Consider the following 17,718-nt stretch of genomic DNA (forward strand, 5'->3'; position numbering starts at 1 on the left):
AACCTTATGACCTTTTTGGTATTAAAATATTATCAAATGTTGCTAACAGCTTCTAAAGGGAGCAGTATCAAAAACAAATTTGTAATATTCAAATGTTCTAATAACCATTAGCAGGAAGCCTAAATCAGCAATAATAGTGATGTTTTGAAGTAAAGCCATGGCATAGAATTTTACCCATCTGTGCTTCTTCTTTATATAAAGGCAATGGGATCAGGATAGTCACCCCAGATTTCTGGGTTCTTCAGCAGGCATACATACAGGAGTAAGGAGTGCTTTGGGGTCCCTTGAAATATTCTGACAAAAAACCATTGAAATCAAACCAATACCTAGAAACACACTGGCAACAGAGATGGAAATTGTATAGTTCTGCTGATGTTGTTGAACTTCAACACTCAACATTCTTCACCTTTGGCTATACGAACTAGGAATGCTGGGATATGCTGTTTAGTAATATCTGGAGGTACCCATAGTTCCTATCCTTGGTGTCATATGATCTGATTGCTCCATGTTAAACACTAATAAGCTAATTCCGGATCAATTGGAGATACTATACTATCTTGAAATTGAGCTTTATGGCAAAAAAAAAAAAGGGGGGGGATTGCTGGAGGGCATAGTGTTAGCGCTTTTTCCCATGGGATCCCAATTAAGGTCAAAGTCCTTGGGACACCTTGAATTTCTGCCAGAGGCAGAGATATGAGGCTCCCCACATAAAGTTCTTGACATGCAAAGTACAGATTACCTCCCACCCCCAACAAATAAAAAAGTCATCCTGATATCTCCATATAGCATCATCTTCATGTAACCCTATTAAAACTTGGACTATTAGAATTACATTAGTGCTTTTCTATGGTATGAACCATTATGACCAAAAGTATAGTCAGCTTGTAACATATTGCTGTGGAGTGATCACAATATTTTGCCCCCTAGGATTTATTCTAAAAAGTGCCTATTACTTTAATTATGCGGAAAACCCATGTTTTATTAAAAGCTATCCTGCTGCAAATTCTGTTGTGCTCTTTCTCAGTGAAAGCAGAACTACTTTGCATTTTAGCAATGCTAATGAATTTTCAGTGAGAATAAAATGTATATTCTATTTTTTTTGACACTGTTGCCATGAATGTTGGCTTCCAGCCAGTGTTTATTTAATTGATCAACATTTTGGTCTGGCTTGAAAATATCTCTATCTCTAACTGATTTACTTTGATTAAACAACCACTAACAGACCACTTGCTTAAGTACAAGTGCATTAAAATAATATAGCTGCCTACCTGGTATGTAGAGAGATGCACTCTTTTCTGTTTTATGGAGAAAGAATGAGACTCTGAGAATGAAAGAAACTGAAAAAGCCCAAGCTGAACACATATATAAATTATGCTAGTACTTTCCAAACAAACCCTTCCTTTCTGTGTTCCTGTTATACAAGCTGAAACTGGGGTGAAACCAATAAGGTTTCCACAAAACTCAAACCCATAAAAATTCAAAGTAAAATACATTCCCTGATTGTTGTCACAACCTATGCCAGTAGCCAGATTCCACTACAACATTTTATATTAAGTTGATATACTTACACAAACAGGCGTATTCCCCACAAAGACAATCAGAGATAAAACTGGCAAATAATGAAAACAATTAACCATCCTTGTTTTAACACTGTTTTCTTCCTTTTGGGAAACTACCCTTTTCTTCCTTTCTTTTTCCTCTTTTAAGCCAACCCTAAGAGTTGGCTTTGTGTCTGCAAATTATTAACTACACTTTCAGTTTTGATCTTCCTGATTCAGCAAATACTAGTTCTAGACAATTTCCCCAGCATAACTTTCTCAAAGGCAAATATTTAGGAACATGGCAGCTGTATCTACGTATCTAGATATGTATGTATCTGCCTCCAAGTTGCCCATCCATCGATCCATCTTGCCCTTGGCCGGTCCCTCTTCCTTTTTCCTTCCTTTTTCCCCAGCATCACTATCTTCTCCAAGCTTTCCTGTTTTCTCATTATGTGGCCAAAGTACTTCATCTTTGCCTCTAATATCCTTCCCTCCAGTGAGCAGTCTGGCATTATTTCCTGGAGGATGGACTGGTTGGATCTTCTTGCGGTCCAAGGCAATCTCAGAATTTTCCTCCAACACCATAGTTCAAAAGTGTCCATCTTCCTTTGCTCAGCCTTCCTTATGGTCCAGCTCTTGCATCCATAGGTTACTATGGGGAATACCATTTCTTTAACAATGCGGACTTTCATTGCCAGTGTGATGCCTCTACTCTTCACTATTTTATTGAGGTTGGTCATTGTCCTCCTCCCAAGAAGCAAACGTCTTCTGATTTCCTGGCTGCAGTCTGCATCTGCCTAGAAATACAAAGTCTGCCATTCCCTCCATGTTTTCTCCCTCTATTTGCCAGTTATAAATCAGTCTGGTTGCCATAATCTTGGTTTTCTTGATGTTTAACTGCAACCCAGCTTTTACACTTTCAGCTCCTCCTTGATTTCAGCCATCAAAGTGATATCATCTGCATATCTAAGGTTGTTAACATTTCTTCCAGCAATTTTAACTCAACCTTGGATTCATCAAGCCTCGCATGTTGCATGACGTGTTCTGCGTACAAGTTGAATAGGTAGGGTGAAAGTATATAGCCCTGTCGTGCTCCTTTCCCAGTCTTAAACCAGTCTGTTGTTCTGTGGTCTGTTCTTACTGTGGCTACTTGGTCGTTATACAGATTCCTCTGGAGACAGACAAGATGACTTGGTATCCTCATACCACCAAGAACTTGCCACAATTTATTATGATCCACACAGTCAAAGGCTTTAGAATAGTCAATAAAACAGAAATAGATGTTTTCCTGAAACTCCCTAGCTTCCTCCATTATCCAGCGGTTATTGGCAATTTGGTCTCTCATTCCTCTGCCTTTCCTAAACCCAGCGTGGACATCTGGCAACACCCGCTGCAGGGTCTTGAGCATTATCTTACTGAAATAAGTGCCACTGTACAAAAGTTTGAGCATTCTTTAGCATTTCTTTTTGTTGGTATGGGAATATAAATTGATATTTTATAATCTATATCAGGGGTCCCCAAACTTTTAAAACAGGGGGCCAGTTCACAATCCTTCAGACCGTTGGAGGGCCGGACTATAGTTGGCCACCAAGCAATAAATAATAATAATAATAATAATAATAATAATAATAATAATAATAACAAAACAACAACAACAATAATATCAAAGAAGGTTGGAAGAGACACTTTGGGCCATTGAGTCCAACCCCCATCTGCCTTTGTGCACCGAAAGCACAAGCAAAGCATCCCTGACAGATGGCCACCCAGCCTCAATGTTAATAATAATAATAATAATAGTAATAGTAATAGTAAAGAGGGTTGGAAAAGACCCCTTGGGCCATTTAGTCCAACCCCCTTCTGCCTCTGTGCACCAAAAGCACAAGCAAAGCATCCCTAACAGATGGCCACCCAGCCTCAATGTTAATAATAATAATAATAATAATAATAATAATAATAATAATAATAATAATAATAATAATAATGGTTGTAAGAGAAGAAGAGACCCCTTGGGTCATTTAGCCCAACTCGCTTCTGCCCTTGTGCCGTGGGGGCCGGATAAATAGCTTCGATGGGCCGCATCCGGCCCCCGGGCCTTAGTTTGGGGACCCCTGATCTATATCTTTATCAAATTTAATTCCTTTCATTTCAAGCTTATTGCTGCTCAGATATTTCATACTATAATTCTCATAAATGTTAACATTTGGCAATAATGTGAATTTGTAGTCTCAAACATTTGAAAGGCAAAAAACTTGGAATACTTGTTGTTTAAGTATATGATCAGATTCAGCAGTCTGACTCTTAGAATAGAAGACATATCTAGATCAGGTTGAGATATGAAGTTGTTTGTATTCATCATTTTAATTGGTTGCTCTTGCTCTTAGGGAAAATCCCATCAAATTTAAGCACTTCCTTTTTTTTTTAGTCATTATGAAAGCATTCCTATCTAGTTTTTCTGCTTACTTTACTTCCAGGTGGTTACGGTTGCAATTCTGAACCCACTTACCAAGGAATAGCCCCAGTAGGGCTTCTAATTAGATGAAACAAGAGGATCTTTTGTTATGAAATAAAGAAGGTACATGCATGGGCATTGGTACATATGAAATGTTTTTGTTGAGTGCAAGGTTAATATGAGCTAGTAGCACAGTGTGACTACCCTAAAAGTGCATGCAATTTAACAGTGCGATCCTAACTCAGCAAGAGGGCCAAAAATTGGCTGAAGTAATGGGGGAAATTGTGTTATAAAAATAGCCAACATAATTAAAATCTAGCAAAACAATGAAATAGTAAAATTAGACAAGCTATAGAACCAGCAGAATAGGATAAAAATACAAATACAGTATGGTGCACACAGATTCCCGTATCTACTGAGAATACAGTCCAAGGCACCAATATCTCCATGTTAGATGTTCATACAAAGTCTGGATGGCCAAAGGTAGGCATGGTATAATTGTATTCTGGATTGCAAATCCTTACTTGGACAAGTTTTGGATAACTGGTCTCCAAAATTCTGTTTCTTTTATTCTTAGCTGTCAAACTCAAAAGCATACTCAGGGTGCATCTACACTGTGGAATTAATTCCATTTCGCACCACTTAACTGCTATGGAGTCATTTACAGTTTGACAAGACACCAGCACCTTGGCAGAGAAGGTTAAATACCTGTAAAACTGCAACATGTTTATCATTTTTAATATTGTCCAGTTTTATCTGTTTATGTTTTTATCTGTACTTGTTTTTAACCTTGTTGTGAACTCCCTTGAGCCCCAGTTATGGAAGATGAAGGTCAAGTAAGTAAAGTCAACCCAGCATATATTTTTGTCCACATAGCTGTTAACATAAGTTTGTTGATCAAGAAGAGTGTATAATCTCTGCCATATCGAATTTTCAGTGTTTTCAATCTCACAAAAGTTTCCATAAATAAGGTAACTTTGTCAAGTTGGAAAGACAGAAAGATGAAAGGAATGTAATAAAGCACAGCTTTATGTAATCTGTCCTTGACTAAGATGAGGTGTACTGAATTTTAATAGAGCCCTGATTCATCAAATCTCAAACAGAATTAAGGTATGGACTGGATCCTAATAGCAACATGCTTTATACCCATGAAAGATAAATTAAAGGATGCAAAACTGCTATTGACAAACATTGATTATATGTACTTTGAAAGACTTTGAAGTTGTGCCAGATGCATCTTGTCAGCCTCCAAAGTTTTATTTGAAATCTCATTGCATAAGGCTTTTACTTTTTAATTATTTTTTCTCAGACTCTTTGATCAAATGAAATGTAGATCATATTTGGGTGTTGCTACCTCCTATGCTTTCTATTAAGATATGCCCTTGTGCATCACTTCAGCTACATATTTGCAAAAGTTAGATACTTCTTAATAAATTTTATCTGTTATGCTGAAGTCTATTTACTTTTTAATCTACCCTCTCAGATCTGTGGGCTAAATCATACAGCTCAGGGTTTGCATCTATTTTTATATCTAGGCTGTCATAAACCAGCTGTATCTTAGGTTTGGTGGATAATAAACCTAATCCAGAACAAACTGAGAGTAAGCTATGCCTACTATTGGCATCTGGTTACTGCCTTAGTATATAGGAAGGGAAAGTTAGTGTGAAAGGATCAATGCATTTACTTAAAATGTAAAATGTAAAAAACAAACAAAACCAAAACATAATTAGAATAGGGAGAAAATGTGTTGTCGAAGGCTTTCATGGCTGGAATCACAGGATTGTTGTGTTTTCCGGGCTGTATGGCCATGTTCCAGAAGTATTCTCTCCTGACGTTTTGCCCACATCTATGGCAGGCATCCTTAGAGGTTGTGAAATATATACCTCACAACCGAGGATGCCTGCCATAGATGTGGGAGAAACGTCAGGAGAGAATACTTATGGAACATGGCCATACAGCCGGGAAAACACAACAATCCCAATAGGGAGAAAATAATTATTAAGATGATCCTAAATTTCTATTGAAATTTAAGGTAGCACAACATTAACAGATTGAAGTTGGAAAATGCCATTATCATCCACACATCATCATCATTATCATCCCTGCTTTGACTTTGGAGAGTAGATAACACCAAATTTTGAAATTTCGCATCACACTTACTGGTTGGTACCTTATCTCTTACAATAGCATCTCCCCAATGTTTTAGTGTTCTTATTCCCAATGGGATTCTAGCAAAAGTCCAAGGTTACAGCCCTGAACAATAGCCATTTGTTATGTGTTATAGCCATTTGCATTTATGAAAATACCAGCTTGGACATGTAAAATTTGATTCCCTCTCATTTAATTAATAACTGATTTAATTAACAATTTAAATTAATCACTTTAAAATAAATATAATTAAGTTGTCCCTTTTCATTATATGTTACAAAAATGTAATTGATAACTTAATTGATTTAGTGAGTCCCTGTCATTACAGCTGCTGCATTTTTGAAAAAATATCTGTGGTACGAATGTGTAGTCAGGTGCTCTTGAATATAAGCTACAAAACAGTTCAGAGAGATAGATAGCGGACTATTTCAATTTACATCCTGTGGCTGGGAAAGCTGAAAGAGAAACAAAACCGTGACCTCAGTGCTTATGTGTGATTTGTTCAATTTCATAGACACTAGCTATTGGGCTACAGCAGTTTCTACAGAAATGCAGTGAATTTCAATGAGATTTGGATGACAAAACTACCAAGGTGCCTTTGAAAATATCTGCCAATGCATAGTAAAAAAAGAATGTCTATGTGATCACATAATATTTTTGCATCTATGATTCCAGGTGATACTTTCAACAGATTTTGATGCAACTGCAAAATAACAAGTACAAACCCACACACAAACACACTGAGACTACTACCACCAAGAACAACACTATGTGATTTCTTTAGAAATTCATAAATAATGAGCATTTCTAAAAATTTCTTCCCATTTTAAAACTGCCACTGTGTGTGTGGAAAGTAGCAACTATGCTGAAAAATTCTGGATTCTGTGCAGAAAATATTGTAATTCCGGCTTGTTCTGTAATTGAAAATCACACTGTTTGAATGGGCTGATCATACTTATTATAGTTGATCTGTCCATTAAAACTGAACTGAATTGAATCGAGAGCAAAATATATGAAAGGCTACACATGTTCATATTCATGTTGGCTGATAGTACCTTCAAGCTTTGGCTACATGACTACTTTTTAGATTTCTTTGCAAGTGAAAGAAACTGGGTTTCAAAATGCTGGTTTCAAAAATGATCTGGTACAGTTGTGTTGCGATGCCTTGGATCCCTGGTATTATCTCCAGTACTAGCTGTGCCCGGCCACGTGTTGCTGTGGCGAAGTATGGTGGTATAGGAAATAAAAGTATTGAGGTATTGGTGGTAGTTAAGGTAAAGGGTAAAGGTTTTACCTTACATTAAGTCCATTATAAATGGGTTATATAGCTGTGTGGAAGGGCCTTGAGTCTACACTGCCATATAATCCAGTTAAAATCAGATAATCTGTATTTTATAGGCAGTGTGGAAGAGGCCTAAGTGAGGCCTAACTCTACCTGTCCCCTGGGCTGAGTGGGTTGCTAGGAGACCAAGTAGGCGGAGCTTAGCCTTCTAACTGGCAGCAATTGGATAAAAACAATATTCCTCTCCCTCTAATTAGGACTTTATTTTTCTTTTCGTTTTGTTGTATGAATGTAGAGGCATGGATGACGGGTTATGCTGCCAAGTTTAGTGTTTCCGGGATGTGTAGTTTTGTTGTTTTGTCCTAGGCCAAAATTTCATTACCCTTTTATATATATAGATGGGGCTATGGTGGGCTTATTGTATGATGTGTGCATTTGCTAAAATAGTAGCAATATGGGCCAGTAGTAGAGCTTTTATTATTAGAATTTTGCTTTGCTGCATGTTCCCTCTAGTATTATCATCAGTTGCTTTCTCATCATTGTAGAAATCAATATGACAGTGTGGTGAACCCGATTAATTCTCTCAGAAATGATGTGCAGGATCAGTCCTCCATTTCATAACACTTACCCCGCAAGAATTGCTCAGTCCCACAGAATCAGGAGCTGGAGAAACAGCTAAAAGAAACATCAATAAAAAGAAACTGTGAGGAAACCTAATATAGCACAGACCACTATGAATTAAACAACATCCTAGAAATCTTCACACAATAATTGATTTGCTCATTTGTACTTCTTTCTATACTTTAATCTTTCAGCAGGGCTTCTCTCTTCCCTCCTTGCTTTTTAAATATTCTGTGTTCATCTGTTGTCTACAATATTGTTTCTGATCTCTCCCCATTCCATCAGTCATTTGTACACAGAGACTAGCCCACACACTCTGGTCTCCTTTTCTAATGACTAAAAAGGCATACAAAAAAACTAATCACCTAGTCTGAGCAATCCGCATTGTTGTAAGTGTCTCTTTGATTTATTAAACACCTCTGCATAAACTGTGCGTTTCCGAGTACCTGAATGAAAGGACTGTGAGAATGTGCCACTGTGTTTGCTTAAGATCTAGGGACTCAGCTGTAAAAAGGAGGATTGTATCAGAGGAAATGTCTCCTAAATGTACATTGTCAAAAACATACCTTGAACAAAATGGCTACTGGGATTTATACACACTCTTTTGTATGGTCTGTCAGATGAGAAGCAAGGCTGTTCACTCCCACATCAAACTGACAGTAGATTGAGACATGGGCCAGGAGCCATCCAGGGCCCAGAGCCGGTCCAACAATGAGGCGAATTAAGCGGTCACTTGGGGCGCAAAACTTACGGGGGCGCAGTTGAGACTGCTTTTTCTGTTGATTTCTTGTAAAACATGATGTTTTGGTGCTTAATTTGTAAAATCTTAATGTAATTTGATGTTTAATAGGCTTTTCCTTAATCCCTCCGTTTTATCCGACATTTTTGCTTATCCAACGCTTTTATTTTTCAGTGATTAAAAATAAATAAATCACTTTTTTGGGGGGGGGGGTGCCAGAATTCTGTTCGCCTACACTTGAAAAATACCTAGGGCTGGCTCTGCCAGGGCCCTTAAAAGTTTATTGCATCATGTCCATAATATGCAAGGAGGCAATAATCTGTAACCCCTGTCAATGTGTTTGTGGCTGGTATTACATGGTGAGTCTTTCTTATCTGAAAATCAGAAATCCAAAACACTCCAAACTTTGAACATTTTGTCACCATATGCCTATTCCCACCTTTGGGGAACAGGGCTAGTTACATGTCCAGCATCCACTGAGCTTTTCCTCAAGGAGCAATGATGGGGATAAAGAAGAGGTGAAAGTAGAGAGAGTTGCCCTTACACAAGATCCTTGTAAAAAGCAGAGGTCCAAAATGCTTCTGCACTCATCCTCCATCCAGCCAATAGTGGCAAATGGCAGGGTGCATGCCCTGGAAATAGGCTGCAAGGATAAACATGGAGCAACCTTGCCAATTTTCACTAGATCCATTGGTGGGTGTATTGCCATTTCTCATCCTGACCAATTTGCTAAACAAGCTGAAAGTTTGCTGGTAGATATTAAACTGAAATGAAGAAGAAGAAGAAGAAGAAGAAGAAGAAGAAGAAGAAGAAGAAGAAGAAGAAGAAGAAGAAGAAGTTTATTTATATCCCGCCTCCATCTCCCCCGAAGGGGACTCGGGGCAGCTTACAGCAAAATCAAAATACAAACAATGATAAAATATAAAACATCAAAGGACAAAAACAAAAACCAATAATAAAATATTGCAGACTTTCACTGCAGACTAATTCAACCAGAGAAATCAGCCATAGCAGAGCACTTGATGAACCAGCCTGGACGAGGTATATTATTTGAGAACACAGAAATGCTGGACCACTCCAACAACTATCATGCCAGACTACACAGAGAAGCCATTGAAATCCACAAGCATGTGGACAACTTCAACAGAAAGGAGGAAACCACGAAAATGAAGAAAATCTGGCTACCAGTATTAAAAAGCTCTAAAATCAAAACAGTAGATGGGAACCAACACTCTGAGAGCAGAGGAGCCCCAAGGACGGCTAATGACTGAACAAAGGATGCCCCTCAGGCAAGAGACAAAACCTTTCCAATGCTAATTAGGGTGATTAACTGAAACATTAATGCTGGCTTCCCAGTGACAAAGGACTCTTGCCACACCCTGGACTCTCCAGCGATATATATTCTTTCCTTTCCATACTTAGTTTATCCATACCTCACAACCTCTGAGGATGCCTGCCATAGATGTGGGCGAAACGTCAGGAGAGAATACTTCTAGAACATGGCCACACAGCCGGAAAGACATACAACAACCCAATAATAAAATATACACAATAGGTGAAAAAACACAACACAGAATTAAAACATCAAATTAAAAACAATGAGGTTGCAATAGTGGATAAGCAAGGTGCACATTATGAGTAACATAAGAAATGTCTTATGTAAGTTGAATCCTCCCTCCCTTTCTGTTCTTCTCTTTCCTCCAACAGATTTCTGGCAGTAGTAGAGCAATGGCTCCTGGGGTGGGGTTCAGTGGTACTAGACATGCTCCCAACACATTTACCTCTATCTCTCATGGATTATGTATATGCAAACATAGCTATTCTAAAATCCAATTGAATGGAAGAATTTACCAAAACATTTGGCCTCTAGTATTACGTATAAGGAAGATCCAACTGTAGTATTGTATCCTTTCAGTGGCCAAAGCCAATGCCAACATTACACAGAATCACTTCAAGCAACAGGTTGAGTCACCAGCACTGTGATCCTGCTGGTTATGTCTCTTGGATCCCATAGTTGTTTCTTTCAGGGTTGACACAAAACATAGTTTTAGCCTGCAAGTCCAGCTTCTTTTCCAACATAGGAAGCAGTGGGACTATCAGTTTGTTAGGTACTTCAGCAAAATATATTGGGGCAATATCTTGGGAAGGCAAGAAAGTATAGCAGTGATCATCAGCACATTGTTGTAGCCTTTGGGTTGCACATTAAGGCACTACATAGTAATCTTTTTAGATTATTAAAGTTGGACCGGGGGAATCTACCTAAACATTGACCTTTATCACCAAAGGGTTCTGATTCCACTACAATAAACATGTGTGTGCTATTTAAGTTTACCTTCTCACCATGTTTATTCATGTAAAACATTGCAAAATGCCCTCTTCCTAATGCTCCTTTTCCCCCTGGGTATGATCAATTAATTGTGTGACAAGAAAGAGTACTATTATTCACTGCACATAGAGCTGCAATATCTAGTCTTTTGATCAATTAGATTAACTGATTTAAATCCCTTTGATCAGTTAAAAAGATGTCACAATTAATTAAGATCAGTGATGGGCTAGATCCAGACACAGAGTTGTTTCATTAGAGTGAGTGGAATCTACACTAGTGCGACTTATGTTAATATAGTTGTCTTGATGAATTAAAAACCTATTGATTTAAGTAGATCTGCTCAAATTCTGATGGTTGGAATTTAATCAACATGCTTAAGATTTTACATTTATTTATTCAAACCTTATATAAGGGTTATGTTCAATGTAGAGAATCAATCAACACATAAAAATGAATAGAAAGATATTAATAAAATTTCAAGGAAAATAAATGTCCTTCAAAACATTTGTGCATACATTTGTAAATGTAGACTGATTTAAGCTACCGTGTTTCCCCGAAAATAAGACAGTGTCTTATATTATTTTTTACTCCCAAAGATGCACTAGGTCTTATTTTCAGGGGATGTCTTATTTTTCCATGAAGAAGAATTCACATTTATTGTTGAACAAAAAAAAATAAACATTTATTATATACTGTATAGTAGTTGTCATCACAAACCAACATAACTAAACCAGGCAAACTGACTCCTGTCAAGAATTTCTTGTTACTACCATTATTTCCATATACAACTGGTATGTACATTTACCAATCTTGCATACTCTGGTGTTCTGTTCAGTGAGAATGCTTCCAAACAAAAACTTTGCTAGGTCTTACTTTCGGGGGAGGCCTTATATTTAGTAATTTGGCAAAACCTCTGCTAGGTCTTATTTTTTGGGGATGTCTTATTTTCGGGGAAACAGGGTATCAACCAATGCATTAAGAAATTAAATGCACAATTCTACTTATCAGAAATAAGTTCCATTGACTTGAATATAATTTATGCCTAAATGATCAAAATTCATGGAGACTTTTCCTCTTGCTATAGGCGATAGAGTATAATATCACGTGACTAGAGAAGGATGTTGAGCTTTGTTGGGCCCTGCTGGAGGAGAGACCCTAGAATCATAGAATCATAAAATAGTAGAGTTGGAAGAGACCTCATGGGCCATACAGTCCAACCCCCTGCCAAGTAGCAGGAAATCGTGTTCAAAGCACCCCTGACAGATGGCCATCCAGCCTCTGCTTAAAAGCCTCCAAAGAAGGAGCCTCCACCAAAGAAGGGGCCTGAGTATTTGTCATCCAGCTTTGCTGCCTTGCTCGGCCCTAGGCTTACCCATGAGGAGACCTGCAGCCACAACCTGATCCCAACCAGCTGACCCAGCAGTCTCCAAGGAGGGAATAAAACAGCTGCTCGTTGCTGCAGGCTTTTTCCACCGCTGCTCACCCTCACAGCTGCTGCAGCTGACACAAGCTTCTACCCTCTGTTGTGGATACTGAAGGACTCCATCATTACACTTGGCTGTGTACTAGTGCCTGCTCATGCTGCCGTTCTTTGCCACCTCATCGCCAGGTGTGCACTGGTGCTTCCTGGATTTGCTGCTACCATCTCTGGCCTGACTGGCAAGTGTTGGCTTGGTGTCCAGGCAGCTAGTAAGCCCTCTGTCATCTTTAAATGCCCTTGGTCACCACCAACGTAGGATTCCAACAATCCAGAGCTAGTAGGGACCTTTGCCAGGAGCCCTTTCTGCAGTCTTCCCCTTCCTAACCAGTTGATGTGTGGGGACTATATGTCGGTATTGATCAAACTGTACTTTGAGGCCTTTCCGTCAACTCTTCATTGTTTATATTGGGCAGTTCTGGCTGCTATGGACCTCATCACTAATTTCAACTGTATCTGCTCTTCCTATAAGACTGGGGTGAAGTGGACAGAGGGTCCTAGATTTTGGCACAACCCTTACATGATATTATACCTAATAAGACCTCTATGCCACAGGACTTTGCTCAATCCAGCTAGAGACTCTTTGTCACCTGCAGAGAATAATAATAATAATAATAAAAAGAAGAAGATGATGATGAAGAAAAAGACGACGTTCAACGAATAAACTGAAGTTCAACAGGGACAAATGTAAGATACTTCACTTAGGCGGAAAAAAATGAAATGCAAAGATACAGAATTGGGGACACCTGACTCGACAGCAGTACCTTGGAGTCCTCGTGGACAACAAGTTAAACATGAGCCTACAATGTGATGCGGCAGCAAAAAAAGCCAATGGGATTTTGGCCTGCATAAATAGGGGTATAGCGTCTCTAGATCCAGGAAAGTCATGCTACCCCTCTATTCTGCCTTGGTCAGACCACACCTGGAATACTGTGTCCAATTCTGGGCACCGCAGATGGAGATGTTGACAAGCTGGAATGTGTCCAGAAGAGGGTGACTAAAATGATTAAGGGTCTGGGGAACAAACCCTATGAGGAGCAGCTTAAAGAACTGGGCATGTTTAGCCTGTAGAAGAGAAGGCTGAGAGGAGACATGATAGCCATACAAATATGTGAAGGGAAGTCATAGGGAGGAGGGAGCAAGCTTGTTTTCTGCTGCCCTGCAGACTAGGACACAGAACAATGGCTTCAAACTATAGGAAAGGAGATTCCACCTGAACATTAGGAAGAATTTCCTCACTGTGAGAGCTGTTTGGCAGTGGAACTCTCTCCCCCGGACTGTGGTGGAGGCTCCTTCTTTGGAGGCTTTTAAGCAGAGGCTGGATGGCCATCTGTCGGGGGTGCTTTAAATGAGATTTTCCTGCTTCTTGCAGGGGGTTGGACTGGATGGCCCATGAGGTCTCTTCCAACTCTACAATTCTATGATTCTATGAATAACAACAACAACAACTTTATTTTTCTATCCCGCCTCCATCTCCCCGTAGGGACTCGGGGAGGCTAACACAGGGCAAAGCCTGAGAATAATAAACAGAGTAAAACAGATAAAAACAGCATATTCATAGAAAACACCCCCCTCGCCACCCCCCCAAGGACCTCAAATTTTATCTTCCATCCTCTGCATAAACTTAGGACTATATAATCCTGCCCAATGTATTCCCAAGGATATTAACCTCTGGGGGCCAGGTGAACTGGGAAGGTGTAAACAAAGGGAGTGGGGACATGGAGAGAGAGGTGGGGGCAATGAGGGGAGGGTTTTAAGTTTTTATATCATTAATCTAGCAAGAATCTGTTTTATTGTATTATATGTTTTAACTGTTTATATGTATTAACTGTTTTATAATAAGGTAAAGGTAAAGGTTTCCCCTGATGTTAAGTCCAGTTCTGTCCAACTCTGGGGGTTGGTGCTCATCTCCATTTCTAAGCTGAAGAACCAGCATTGTCCGTAGACACCTCCAAGGTCATGTGGCCAGCATGACTGCATGGAATGCCGTTACCTTCTCGCTGGAGCGTTACCTAGTGATCTACTCACATTTGCATGTTTTCGAACTGCTAGGTTGGCAGGAGCTGCGGCTAACAGCAGGCGCTCATTCCGCTCCCCGCATTTGAACCTGGGACCTTTCAGTCTGCAAGTTCAGCAGCTCAGCGCTTTAACACACTGAGCCACCGGAGGCTCTTATAACTTAATATAGTATGTTTATTGTTAGGCTTTCAAATAAGAATCAGCAGCATTAATTACTATTATGTACGCTGGAACTCAATTGACAGACCCAGTCTTTTAAACTTGAACACGCCTATCTGTATTTTATAATGCGTTTTATGAATGTCTTATGTAAGTTAATTTTTTTAACTGATTTATAGTGTATTGTACAGTTTTTATATGTGTGTTTTATTGTAAGCTGCCCTGAGTCCCCTGTTGGGTGAGAAGAGCGGGATATAAATATTGTAATAAATAAATAAATATTGTTGCATGTATGATGTGGCATTGAATTTTGCCCTAGTATTGTAAGCTGCTCTGAGTCCCCTTCAGGATAAGAAGAGCGGGGTATAAATATGGTAAATAAATATAAAATATATGATGGCTGCACCGCTCAATCAAGTGGGAAAAAAAACTAATTTTGACATGTCACAAAAGAAGAACTGGCACCCAGTTGGGGAAGTGAGTTTTTTTTTTTCATTCTGCAAGGAAGACTTCATGAAAAAACTTCTTTTGCATGGCTAGGACTACATTTAAAGGGCCCGCTAAATGTCTTTAATAAAAAGGTGAGTACTTGCTGGCATTTAATTGATGTGAAGCCCAAATAGCACAATGAATGTCAGTGCTTACAGGAGTTATTCTTGGAAGAGGTGCATTGGTGGCCAAAGAGTAGGTGTGGCAGTCAAAGGTGTGGGATAAACGCAACGTATCCTGTAGCTTTCCCTGCCATATGCCCAGTTTTGTGTGTGTAGCTATAAATACACTCTGTTCTTACAAGCCCTTGGCTTAGCTACCAGATGTGCCGCATGAAGATCATCATCCCAGCAGTTCTAGTGAGATTACTCAGCTGTGAACAGATAACTCAATACAAAGAAGAGGAAGAAGAAAAAGCCAGGGGGAAAAAAGTAGAAGCCGGCAATTTCATACCAGCCCAAACTAGACAAGCCTCTCTCTCTCTGATGACCAAGGGGAAAGCTTTGATAAACGGTAGGGCAGCTCCTCAAATCCACGTCTCTGAAAGTGGAGGTGGAACGCTGCGGGAAATAATATGAGAGTCCCTGCTGTGGGAGTCAAGGGAGACAGGGGAAATAGTTCAGGTAATAAAAAAAATGTTAATATTACAAGAGAGAAATGCATCTGAGTATAATTCTAGACTTTTAAGTTCGGTTTTTCAAATCTTGGTGAAATAAAGAGACAGCCCGCTGCCATCGCAGTGTTTTGTCACGTTGGGTTTAAGGTATGGAATAAATCAAAACTTTTTTTTTACCTCCCTCTTTGGAACACTGTACAAAGAAATGTATTAATAATACATGAAAATGTTCATCACACTGGTGTGTATCATTGGGAAGACTGTTTTAAAAGAATTAGGAGGAACTCTTGAAAAGAATAGGCCTGGGATTCATATTTTGTGAACTGTCTAGGGCAGGAAGGAAAAAAGGAAAATACTTAGATTCCTATCTGTGCCTTTGGCTTGTGAACCTGGAGGCACTGACACCAAAAGCAAGACAACAATAATTATAATGTTTCCTGAGGGATGCCAAGTGTTATCTCAAGCCAAAGGTTTTCACCTTGAGTGACAAAAGAAGAAGGGATAGATAAATGGAGTTCCAACTAGCTGCAGACCACTTTGACTGTATAAGTCTTCTTTCCCCTTTTCTGAGGAAAGGCTTTATTTGTGCTTACTCATACACAGCAATTGAATCCAAAAGGATCTCTTTACAAATATGCATGGCTATAATTAATGGCTTTTTATACCTTTAACATGCAGGAAATGGTAGCCATTTTGCTGTTCTTTCTGTCTGATGACACGAAGGCATATACATGTGCCGGTGGCGAAGTGTGTTAAAGCACTGAGCTGCAGAACTTGCAAACCAAAAGATCCCAGGTTCAAATCCCAGGAGCGGAGTGAGCGCCCGCTGTTGCTCCAGCTTCTGCCAACCTAGCAGTTCGAAAACATGCCAATGTGAGTAGATCAATAGGTACCGCTCCGGCGGGAAGGTAACGGCACTCTATGCCGTCATGATGGCCACATGACCTTGGAGGTGTCTATGGACAAAGCCAGCTCTTTGGCTTAGAAATGGAGATGAGCACCAACCCCCAGAGTCAGACATGACTAGACTTAACGTCAGGTGAAAACCTATACATGTCCATACATCTACATACATATATTCTACCATACTTCACTTTGGCTTTAGTTCTATGCACACAAAACTAGAACTAAGTCTCATTTACCTCAATGTGCAGATACACACATGGTGGTGATTCAAAGCTTTCTTTTCCTTGCCAAAGTTTTTTTCTTTAATTTTAAGAAATGCTTTTTCCTAACTAAAAGATCTGCATGTCAACCAACTTAATTCCGTATCACTGGAATGCTCCTGAACAAACATGGTGATCCCCTAGAACAGTGGTTCTCAACCTGTGGGTCCCCAGGTGTTTTGGCCTACAATTCCCAGAAATCCCAGCCAGTTTACCAGCTGTTAGGACTTCTGGGAGTTGAAGGCCAAAACATCTGGGACCCACAGGTTGAGAACCACTGCCCTAGAATCAAACCCAAGCAATGTGACGTATAAATTTTATTTATTTATTTACAGCATTTATATTCCGCCCTTCTCACCCTGAAGGGGACTCAGGGTGAATCACATTGCACACATAAAGGCAAACATTCAATGCCATGACATAGAACAGAGACAGAGACAAGACGCAGGCACCGGGCTGACCTCGAACTCATGACCTCTTGGTCAGAGTGATTTGTTGATTTGTTGCAGCTGGCTTGCTTTCCAGCCTGCGCCACAGCCCGGTCCTGTAGAGCTACTTCCTGTTTTGCTTTTTTCTCACATAGGAGGAAAGGGAGTAATCACAAGCAATTGCTGCTGGGTATGAAATACCCCCAGAGAATCAGAAGTTCCTCTGCATTAAGAAGAGGACCGCATTTGCAGTGATTA

The 17,718-nt window shown here is 39.6% G+C and overlaps 1 protein-coding gene across 3 annotated transcripts in view; it reads right to left on the reverse strand.

Annotated features, from left to right (window-relative positions):
* habp2 (hyaluronan binding protein 2) overlaps positions 1-8,123 on the reverse strand; it is a 75,897-nt gene extending 67,774 nt beyond the window's left edge. For 2 of the 3 annotated variants that reach the window (XM_008114741.3, XM_008114740.3), the window contains exon 1: positions 1,569-1,726. In XM_008114741.3, the coding sequence (XP_008112948.2) occupies positions 1,569-1,637 (69 nt within the window). In that variant the 5' untranslated portion in view covers positions 1,638-1,726. Of the gene's footprint in view, positions 1-1,568; positions 1,727-8,048 lie in introns of those variants that run through there. The other variant, XM_062975711.1, reaches the window with a different exon arrangement.
* Between the last annotated feature and the right edge of the window lie 9,595 nt (positions 8,124-17,718).

The sequence above is a fragment of the Anolis carolinensis genome, chromosome 3, assembly GCF_035594765.1.
Source record: "Anolis carolinensis isolate JA03-04 chromosome 3, rAnoCar3.1.pri, whole genome shotgun sequence".
Classification (NCBI taxonomy): domain Eukaryota; kingdom Metazoa; phylum Chordata; class Lepidosauria; order Squamata; family Dactyloidae; genus Anolis; species Anolis carolinensis.